The 11,216-nt window shown below is 41.0% G+C and overlaps 1 protein-coding gene across 4 annotated transcripts; it reads left to right on the top strand.

The window, feature by feature from the left end:
• Positions 1-480: 480 nt before the first annotated feature.
• On the top strand, positions 481-9,461 carry pfkmb (phosphofructokinase, muscle b). 4 transcript variants are annotated; one of them, XM_027278806.1, is made up of 24 exons: positions 481-591; positions 1,768-1,839; positions 2,467-2,571; positions 3,866-3,939; positions 4,424-4,501; positions 4,804-4,993; positions 5,348-5,513; positions 5,602-5,646; positions 5,818-5,926; positions 6,005-6,100; positions 6,192-6,284; positions 6,382-6,507; positions 6,638-6,702; positions 6,792-6,855; positions 6,962-7,108; positions 7,192-7,262; positions 7,341-7,428; positions 7,533-7,685; positions 7,799-7,963; positions 8,153-8,214; positions 8,293-8,404; positions 8,500-8,599; positions 8,708-8,813; positions 9,112-9,461. In XM_027278806.1, exons 1-24 carry the CDS (start codon positions 501-503, stop codon positions 9,251-9,253), a joined length of 2,520 nt encoding a protein of 839 aa, XP_027134607.1. In that variant the 5' UTR covers positions 481-500; the 3' UTR covers positions 9,254-9,461. The 4 variants fall into 4 exon arrangements, with proteins under 4 accessions (XP_027134607.1, XP_027134608.1, XP_027134606.1 ...); XM_027278807.1 differs by lacking the exon at positions 481-591 and adding an exon at positions 1,597-1,651; XM_027278808.1 differs by lacking the exons at positions 481-591; positions 1,768-1,839 and adding an exon at positions 2,292-2,381.
• Positions 9,462-11,216: the final 1,755 nt, after the last annotated feature.

The raw sequence follows: 11,216 nt of genomic DNA, 5'->3' as shown, positions 1-11,216 counted from the left end.
AATGAAATAAATAAAAAATAAGAGATTAACAATTTTTTTTACATTACAATATCTTAGACTTTACCCAGTACTGCCCTCATGATGTGTGAATTCTATACAATAAATACTATAAGGTACATTATACATAATAATATAATAAAGTATATAATGTGCAATATGTAACGTGCACATACTACAGTGATAACACTCAGCCATGATGTATTTATAATGAACATGGGGAAGAATACCATAATAATGTAAATGATAAGGATAAAGATAATAAATAATGTAAAATAAAATAGTGTTAAATATAAAACTTCCTGCCATGCCAAAATCCTCTGAAGATATATTGTTGTCGGCACGCGCCTCATTATACTGATATTATTACAGACTCTAGTGGGTTGTATCTGATTACGTGTCATGCTTTAGCGTTGAAGGTCATTAGTCTACAATGAAGTAGTGATATCGAAGCTATTAATACAGATGAAGAATGGTTTCCCAGGAAGAGTGGTACTGTGAGGATGTGCTACCCGGGCGTCCTCTCAGTCCTGTGGCTACTCTGTGTCACACTGCTGGTCTGTCTGCTGTTCTGGCTCAGAAAGAAAGGTCAAGGTATGCATGAGGTGTGAATATTTGTGTCTTTGCGCTCTTATTTTGGTACTATACATATTTACGTGTTACTGTAACAGAAGCCTACAGGGGCCACAAACTGCATTTGCCTGAGCACTGCATGTAAAAAGGTTTTGACTTTTCTTTTGGTAAATTGTAGTATATATATATATATATAGATATAGCTATATATATCGAGATATATATATCTATAGATATATATATCTCTATATATTTTCTTTTTTTTTTTTTTTTTTTTACCTGCTGATAAAAACACAAGCAGGGCATGTGTTCACACGTTCAGCTGTAGGGATGACTGTGCACTTTAACAGTTATGGTGGAAAAAAAGGGGCGGGGGTCCCTGTGTGTTTTATAGATAGCAGCACTATGTCTGCATTCAGATGACTTGTAACTATTTAAAGACAGCTCCAGTGAGCCACCTGCAACAGACAAGCCTACAGTCTCACTGTTGTTTTTCATTAATCGGGCATTATCAACAACTGACATTCACTCATGTGCTTTTATTCAAATTTTATTTGTGTATATTGAGCTTAAGATGCTTTATGATTTGCAGGGCTTTTGTTGTATTTCTCCCAGAATATATACATTAAAGTAATTATTTTAACATTGTTGGTACTTTGGAATTACACAATCTCATGTCCACATCCAGGTGTAGTACTGTAACGCATGTAATTATTGATCTGAATCTGATGATGTGTCTGCTTGTGGAAGAGCAGTCAATTAAAAAAGGGAAACTAACTGACTGTGTCATGAGGGTTGACTTGCGCAAGTAATTACAAACCAGTTTCAATCTTGACGCGTTTAATTTGCTAAATTCAAAGGTGAAAATTCAAACCATATGTTTTTTTCCCCCAGTATGCATTCATCAGTAAGCGGCCTATCTGCTGTACAAAAAAAAACATGATAAGACCAGTGGGAGTCTGCATGTGCAGATAGACGATGTTACACGACAATAACAAATGCTTTAAATAACAACACGGAGAGGACAGAAAATGCAGAGGAATGCTTGAGCGTGGTGCCTTTTGTAGAAAAGGTCTATCATGTGAGTGAGTACTCTGCCCTCTGGAGTTATGGAGAGCTTTTTAATAACATAAAATACATAGTACAGTTGAGGATGGATCATATTGTTGGTAATATGTCATGATTCTCCCTCCTTAGGTGGTGATGACCTCTCGGCCTCTGAATGTGACAGCGAGACTTCCTCAAGCTCTGATCAAGCGGGGGATGCTGGTAGGCTAGACAGCAATTATATCACTTTTCGGTGTTTGGATGTGTAGTGTCCGTAGTAGGACAGTGACTGATGAAAGATCATCTCACTATAACATCACAGATTACAGACAAAGTCACCAAACTTAAAGCTTATCGGCTAAACTGTGATGAATTAGAAAACAGCAACACTGATGCCCTGCAGTGGTCCGCTCACATCTTGAAATTGGAACCTTTTCCAGATGTGCAAGCTGATGTGAGCTATAGTCTTTAGTTTATATTTGAGTTTAATTTCCTCATACTTGCATTTGAGAGATTTTACTTTGATATTAAAGAAGGTAAGTGTAACAAAAGCCTAATTATATCCAGCTAAGACAATAAAATGTGAAAATTTACTAAGAGGGCGTGAGATAAGGGGGGGGTGTAATACTTTTAATAGGCACAGTGAACGTGTCTGAGTGTGTGCGTGCATCTAAATGCGTGCCTCAGTGCCTGCCAAGAGGATAGTTAAGCTGTGCACATTTGCCAGTGCTATTAGTTTCCATAACAGGCAGGCTGAGTTAGAGGTGAGAGGCTCCTTGTGCTCCACACAGTGCAGCAGAGACACTGGCAGGGATTTTTACACTCAAGGCCTTGTGTTTCTTCCCTCAGCCGGCTTCAGCTCCAGGACCATGGCACAACAGGCTCCAACTGACCCCACCAAGATGGGAGAGGGTCGGGCCATTGCCGTGCTGACCTCAGGAGGCGATGCCCAGGGTAAGTAAGAAGGTTTTCGAGGGTGATATGTGAGCATGAAGTGCCAGTGCAGGGCATGACTGCTGTTTGTTTGCCTCAGCAGGTGGTTGAGAGTTTCTGGTGAGCTACTATTTAGTAACTAAGTGTATTTGAGACACAAAGTGAAACTTTCTAGAAAGTTATGATTTCTTGAAGAGCCATTGGTTATCTAGGACAAGTACTGTAAGTACAGTACCTCTATAGATCTCCATAGAGTAGGTGTATCATTTACTTTTGGACGAAGTCTAGTCCCTTTTTATTCTTTTATCTCGGCTCCCTTTTGTATCAAATTTGACAACTCATATATATTTTTTCATCACTAAATAACAAAGTTTTCTTAGCTTTAGAGCTCACCTAGGAAAAGGGCAGCATGAATTTCTTCACCTAAAGCTGCTAGGAACACAGAGTGAGACTCTCCCTTGACCTTTAACTTGATGAGGAATATCTGCACTGTGACCTTTGGGAAGTGTGTCAGTGACCCCATGCAACCCTGCAGTGTGAGACAGTGAGCAATCCATCTATCTGTTTTTCTGCCCAACTGAACTCAGAGACGAAGCGTGTAAAGACAAAACTCCACAGCTTGCTAAACTTCACCCTTCTTCTTTTTCACTTTCCAAAATTACAACTTCACCTTTTAGTCATGTTCAGATCTTTTAATCCTAGTTTCGTCTCTCTGCTCTCTCTCTCCCTAACACTGTATATGTTATGTGGGATAATTTTAGAGGCATGACCTTTCTGTCATGTGTTTGTAAAGTGGTGAGGTGGATTGAGAGAGCCATGCTACTCTTCCTTTCTCTCCTCTTCCCCTGTGCACTGTAAGTGGAGATGCTTTTGGCACACTTAAAGCTTAAATCTATCCACAGCTTGTCCTTTAAGCGACCTGTTGAGTGTTGAGAGTGCAGGCAGGTTGCCTTTCCTGCAAAACTACTACTGCTATATACACTGACTTGTAACAGACTTGCATATAGTTGTGTACTATCCATGCACCATATCATCAAGCAAAATATCCCTCTCAAGTCTTAATACATAGATATAAAACTACTTTATTATAAACTAAGATAATACCTGAGACAATGCAATATAATACCCTGAATCCACCCAAGGTAAAGTTGCTCATTCAAAACATTTTATATATGAAATATATCTAAAAAATGTACAAGTGACAAAAAACAAAAGACTACATGTTCAGACTTTTTGCAGAAATATGAACACAGACTACAAAAATATAGTAACAATAGTAACAGCATTTCCATTCACACACACACTGTGTCTACAGGTATGAATGCAGCTGTGAGGGCCACAGTTCGAGTGGGAATTTACACTGGAGCCAAGGTGTTCTTTGTCCACGAGGTAAATACTGCTTCTGTGTTTTGATTATTTGATTGATCATTTAATCTGCATGTCAAAGTCAAATGAACAAACCTTTAGGAAAATTGCTGTACCATAAGCTTCAAGATGCTATCTACAATTTACATTACATTTAGTCATAGACGCTTTTATCCAAAGCGACTTACAAAACGGGGAAACAATCAATGCACAGTGTGACAAGGACATGTTATGCAATTTTCATTTATTGTCTGTTCCAATAATACAAAGCCAAAAGTTAGTTAGCAATATTATCAACAGAACAATGCTCATAAAGAGATGCCCTTTGATGTCAATCACATGATTTGTTTTTGATTGACTACATTTTTCATACCTGTGAACAATCAGTAAATGCTAACACACAACATGCCAAAGTCATAGTATTCCTGTATGATTAAGCGTGATGCTTCTTCTCGGCAATGACCTCTTTTCAAGGAGGTGACGTTGTGTTGTGTTTATTTGTTGACAGGGTTACCAGGGCCTGGTGGATGGAGGAGACCATATCCGTCCTGCTACTTGGGAGAGTGTGTCAATGATGCTACAGCTGGTGAGAATAAGCACGAGGATGCAAAAGCATATTTGTCTGCATGTTTATTATCTCCACTCTGTTTTTAACTTATGATCAGCTGGTCACAGTAGGTGGGACGGATGATCTGTGTGAGTCTAGCAACTCTAGCCTCTACAGTGCAGTTCTGTAGGTCAAATGGTCATTTAAATGCCAAGGTTCATTAAATAGCAAGACTAAATAGATGAGTGCTTAGGTTTCAGATATTCCTATCCCTTCTCCTTATCTGTCTAGTTGTGATTCTTGTTTGGTACTGAAACCCTTCCTCCCTTGTCTGGCATCAGGGTGGGACTGTGATCGGTAGCGCCCGCTGTCAGGATTTCCGCACCAAGGAGGGACGCACCAAGGCTGCTTTCAACTTAGTTAAGCTTGGCATCACCAACCTGTGTGTGATTGGAGGTGATGGCAGTCTGACAGGTGCCAACCAGTTCAGGACAGAGTGGAGAGAGCTGCTGGCAGACTTGGTCAAAGCTGGTGAGAGGCATAACCCCAAAATTCACTGTTCTAAACAACACAACCCCACATGAAATGTCTCTTTCACATATCTGCTCGTTCATACTGATCTTATTGTGTAAGTCGCTTGAACAAAGAAATGACATGTACAATACATTACCTACAGCCTACTACAGCAGCTCACATAGTAAATTTAGTATTTCCACAACCCTAATTCCATCTGTACAACACGTCATGCTCTGTTGCTCCGAGTTTCTCTTGCTGCACTGATTTGCTGTAGCACTGAGGAAGTTTTGAGTTTGCATTAACTTGGGGAAACAGGGGAAATTAGAAATAAAACCTGCCCCAATGGTTGTCATTTCAATCTGTGCTCAGGTAAGATCACAGCAAATGAGGCCAAGGGTTCCTCCCATCTCAACATCGTTGGCATGGTGGGCTCTATTGACAACGACTTCTGTGGCACCGACATGACCATTGGGACAGACTCTGCTCTGCATCGCATCATAGAGATAGTGGACGCCATCACTACCACAGCTCAGAGGTATGCATGTGACCAGTCAGACATTTATCTGATGGACAGATCTGCTATATAATTTTAAGACTCTTGACATGAATGTGTCATTTTGCAGTCACCAGAGGACCTTCATCTTGGAGGTAATGGGCAGGCATTGTGGGTAAGTACAACATGACCAGGAGACATGAACACAACGTACAGCTGAGCTGAGCTGTTTTGGTAGACTGATATCAACCTCTAATATTGTGCATATTCATACATCTGTTGTCTTCTTGTCCTATGTCAGTTTTGTCAAAGACTTTTGAACCAACATTTGACTCTTTACCGACAGTTACCTGGCTCTGGTGACAGCTCTGGCCTGTGGCGCTGACTGGGTGTTCATCCCAGAGATGCCCCCAGAAGATGGATGGGAGGAACATCTGTGCCGAAGGCTGGCAGATGTAAATGTCTTGTCCTACATTGTCTTTGGTTTATAAAAAAAAAGGTTTGTTTGTTGATGTTTTCTCTGTCCCTCTCAGCAAAGATGTCGTGGCTCCCGTTTGAATATTATCATTGTTGCGGAGGGCGCGATTAACCGCAACGGTAAACCTATCACATGTGACCAAATCAAAGAGGTCAGTAATGGCAGCTTTCCAATATACTAGCACATATGTTGGCACTTCATGTGAGGCAGTCTGCTCATGAAATCATAATATGTGTGTCCAGCTGGTATCAAAGAAGCTAGGCTTTGACACCCGCACCACCATCTTGGGCCACGTCCAGAGAGGAGGAACCCCTTCTGCCTTTGACAGAATCCTGGTAAAACTTCACCCGGTGTAAACTATAAAAATGAATCTTAATTCTTGTTAACAATGTGGATAAACACAAGTGTGCTTTTTGACTTGTCATGTTTCAGGCCAGCAGGATGGGTGTGGAAGCAGTGATGGCTCTACTGGAGGCCACACCAGAAACTCCTGCATGTGTCGTCAGCTTGTCTGGAAACATGGCTGTTAGGCTGCCTCTCATGGAGTGTGTGCAAGTGGTGAGTCAGTTCTCTTCCATATGTGAAACAAGTCATCCTTCGTCTCTGGACAAAATGGATGTATGTTCAATATTTTGCATAAAAAATCAATATATCAACTCCCAGTTTCCTTTTTGTCTCTTTACATCAGACTAAAGACGTCACCACAGCCATGGCTGAAGGGAGGTTTGAAGATGCGGTGAAACTGAGGGGAAAGTGAGGCATGAACTTTTGTGTTATCCATTTTAAAGTGTTGTGTGGAGTTTCAAATGTCTGTACATCTGTGCTCAATTTTTTGCCAATAGGAGCTTTGAGAACAACTGGAACACTTACCAAATGCTGGCTCACGTGCACCCCCCGGACACAAAGGTCGGGAACTACAGTTGTTGCTATCTTTTGCATGAACTGTCTTTCAAGTCACAATGGAAAACACATTTAATCTTGACAAATGTCCCTGTGAATGTGTCCATGCCAGAGTAACATCAACATTGCCGTATTGAATGTGGGAGCTCCGTGTGCTGGAATGAATGCTGCGGTTCGTTCAGCTGTCAGGGTCGGGCTCCTCCAGGGCCACCAGATGTTGGCAGTGCACGAAGGCTTTGACGGCTTGGCTCATGGAATGGTAAATTCTAGCTACACACGTAACAAGTAAGATGTTTAGTTTCAAGACACTAAATCACTCAAGTATGGTCTACACATGCACAGATTGAGCCTATTGGTTGGTCTGGAGTGGCAGGATGGACTGGAAAAGGGGGCTCCATGCTGGGCACAAAGAGGTGAGATATTTCAACAAACCACACTGCTGACTGGTTGAACATTGGTTTAATTCTTCTATTGTTCTCCCTTTTATAAAGATCTCTGCCACATGAGTTCATGGAGGAGATCAGTCTGAGCATCACTAAGTTCAACATTCACGCTGTAATCATCATTGGAGGCTTTGAGGTGAACAGCTGAGCACAGCGCTAATATTAAACCCAGCATGTTAATAACAGTGAAAGTCACTCGTTGATATTTTACTTATTTCCTCATCCCTTTTATCTTCACAGGCATTTGTTGGGGGTCTGGAGATGGTGCAGGCTAGAGAGAAATATGAGGAACTTTGTATTCCCCTTGTTGTTATTCCTGCTACCGTCTCCAACAATGTTCCTGGATCTGACTTCAGTATTGGTGCAGATACTGCACTCAACACTATAACCATGGTAAACTTCTTATAAATCACAAAACAAACACAAGCTAATGCAAAAATGAAATCTTACTCACTATATCACTGTATTCTCCTTCTTCTCTCCTTTTTTCCCCTTGTCCTTTTCAGACATGTGACCGGATTAAACAATCTGCTGCTGGCACCAAGAGAAGAGTGTTCCTTGTTGAGACTATGGGAGGATACTGCGGCTACCTGGCAACCATGGCTGGCCTGGCATCTGGAGCTGATGCTGCTTACATTTACGAGGAGCCCTTCAACATTCATGACCTAGAGGTCTGTGCTTGGAATGGATGGATGGATGGATGGATGGATGGATGGATGGATGGATGGATGGATGGATGGATGGATGGATGTGTGAATGGATGGTTGGATGGATGGATGGATGGATGTGTGAATGGATGGATGGATGGGTAAATGGATGGATGGATAGACTCAGTGGTCTGATGGTCGATTTGTTTGTAGGTGAATGTGGAACATCTGGTGAAGAAGATGAAGACCACAGTGAAGAGAGGACTGATTCTGAGGTTTGCATGGAGCGCCATTTATATCTCTGCAGCTCACTGTAGTTTCATAACTCACCCAATATTCTATTTTTGTTTCAGAAATGAGAAATGCAATACCAACTACACCACAGACTTTATCTTCAACCTTTACTCAGAGGAGGGCAAGGGTGTGTTTGACTGCAGGAAGAATGTACTTGGACATATGCAGCAGGTGGGGAATTAGACGAGTCTGTTGGTTTTTTTGCTCTTTATATTTGCCACCCGATTCAATTCATTAACATAACGAAACATATCCTTTGTTATTAGGGTGGAACACCGAGTCCCTTTGACAGGAATTTTGGCACCAAGATGGGTATCAAGTCTGTGTTATGGTTGACTGACAAGCTGAAGGAATGCTACAGACATGGTGAGGATATGACCTCATTAAAAACACAAAATGTTGTATACAATTGTGTGATGACCTCCAGGGCTCCCTGTGCTAATGCATTCTACATTTTTAACCTCAAACCTCCAGGTCGTATCTTTGCCAACTCTCCAGACTCTGCTTGTGTGCTTGGTATGAGGAAGAGGTGTTTGGTCTTCCAACCTCTGGCAGAACTTAAAGACGACACTGACTTGGAGTAAGGCTTAATTTCTCTCCTGTTAGTTAGTTTCTTGACACTTATTCTCTTCTGCATTGTTAGAGTTAGTGGGCCAAACCACAGTTAAAATATAAGTAAGTGTGTATGTAAAGGCAGTTGCTTGCGAACTTGTTCCTCCTTTGTTGAGAGCATCTTTCTGCCCCCTAGGGGTAAAAATGACTTAATCCAACTTTAACTGGAATATCCTACATCAATTATTTGGCTATCTAGGCTTTGTGAATTTTGTTCTTGTTGTTTTCACTTTCCGCTTTGTCCTGACAAATGTTGTCTTCCACAGACACCGTATTCCAAAGACACAGTGGTGGCTAAAACTGAGGCCCGTCCTGAAAATCCTCGCCCATTACAACATCAATCTGGACACCACAGAAATGGCTGAGCTAGAACATGTCATCAAGAAGAAAGGCTTAGTCCAACATTAGCCACTTCACTGTATGTGATTATTCTTTTCATCAGGGCCTGAAATAACCTGAATGAGTTCTGTTTAAAGCACTTTATACACTTTGTCTTTGGAAAGTGCGATATAAATAAAGATGATATTTATATCACTGAAGCATACCCAGAAAGTCACACATTTAACACTCAAAATGAATAAACTCAGTGTTTACATTGCTGTGAGATAAAACTGGAGGGGATATGGTCTATTTTAGAGCTGTCTCCATTCACTACATCAATTTTCCTATTGCACACCACTTCAAAATGTTCTTTTGGTCTGCCTTGTTTACTCAACTTCCTGTCAACTGTACACACTTTTAAAGAGAAATCAGGTTCTCATCATACAGTGTATCCCACAATGTCCATATGAATGATTGTACATACTCTCAGACACTGTAGCACAGGAACATGCCTTTATGATCAGCTGATTCATTTAACTGGATTATTATCTAAGACTTTTTTTTCAGATGTGCCATTAAATACTATTTTTTGTTTGTCCCCACTTTGAACAGTTCTGTTCACCAGCTCCCCCTGTCCTTGAAGGATCAAACAGAAAGAAATACTGAAGTTTTTTAGAGTAATAGATCAGCTCTTGAGATGGCAAAGAGGAAATCAGGAAGAGCTTCTTATGTGGCTGTTGGAAACCCTAGTACTCCTTGAGCATTAAGCCCCTTCAATATGAGGATAAGTGTCAGACACACACAGGTTATCTGGAGTGGGCCAAGAGGTGAAGTGTGGACCTGTGCCCTCTAGTGGATATGATCCAACCAACTCATGCTGATTTTAATGTGGTTTGAGATGACGCTGTGTAACTGAAAACTTATAATGGCTAAGTATGGCACAGAGAGTAAACAAGAAGTTTTCAAAGCTGTTACAAATTCAAATCCATTAATTACTATTTACTACAAGTTACTATTTACTTCTACTCCAATAAGCTATTTGAGACCAGTGAATACCTACCACCTGGATGGACAGACTCTTTATTTAAATGGCTTTATTTCATGTGGTATGAAAAGTAGTGCCACTTGTTTCAGGGAAAAATTTGGTGTAACCATGACTACAATTTCTCATTAATGGTTAGAAACATTTCTAACACTTCTTCTTCTTATTATTATTATTATTAGTGACAAGTGCCTATGACACGAGTCAACTACTCCCCCGCTAGATATGGGAGTAGTTGACTCGTGTTCTTCTGCGTGTTTCTTCTTCTTATTTCTCTAAAGGTCAGATTTCTTCACTTTATCAACACAAAATAACTATGTAGACGTTCAGGAAGGGCTCAGGATGCTCCCAGTGATTTCGGTTCAATGATTGGAAATACGGTTTGGCCAGAAATCCTTCCTGTTCGAGGGGTGGTCTCAGCATTTTCTCTCTCTCTCTGTCAGCATTTCCAGCTGACATTCTAACAGGTGCAGTAACTGCTCTGCTGATTGGGGCCGGCAGTTGGTCCTGGTGGCCATGGTGGTGGACTGGTAGCTGGAGAGGTGCCAGTGCACCACCTGGACACTGCCGAGGTGCCCTTGAGCAGGGCACTGGGCGGCTGCCCATCACTCCACCATCTCTCTCCACATTTGCATGTGAACCGAACCATGGGTACATAAACTTGTGTGTGTGTGTGTGTGTGTGTGTGTGTGTGTGTGTGTGTATTTCGGGTTAAAATGCATGTAAAACTGAGTGAAGAAAAGAATCTCCCCTCGACGGATTTATAAAAGTAGGCTATTTCTAATACTCAAAGACAATACTACTACTACTACTACTACTACTACTACTACTACTACTAATACTACTACTACTACTAATAATAATAATAATACATTTGCATGTGAACCATGTGTACATAAACATGTGTGTGTGTGTGTATTTCGGGTTAAAACGCATGTAAAACTGAATGAAGAAAATAATTTCCCCTCAAGGGATTAATAAAAGTATCTCTAATACTCAAAGGCAATA

The sequence above is a fragment of the Larimichthys crocea genome, chromosome VI (genome assembly GCF_000972845.2).
Source record: "Larimichthys crocea isolate SSNF chromosome VI, L_crocea_2.0, whole genome shotgun sequence".
NCBI classification, from domain to species: Eukaryota; Metazoa; Chordata; class Actinopteri; family Sciaenidae; genus Larimichthys; species Larimichthys crocea.
This window is presented reverse-complemented; position numbering and strand designations above follow the sequence as displayed.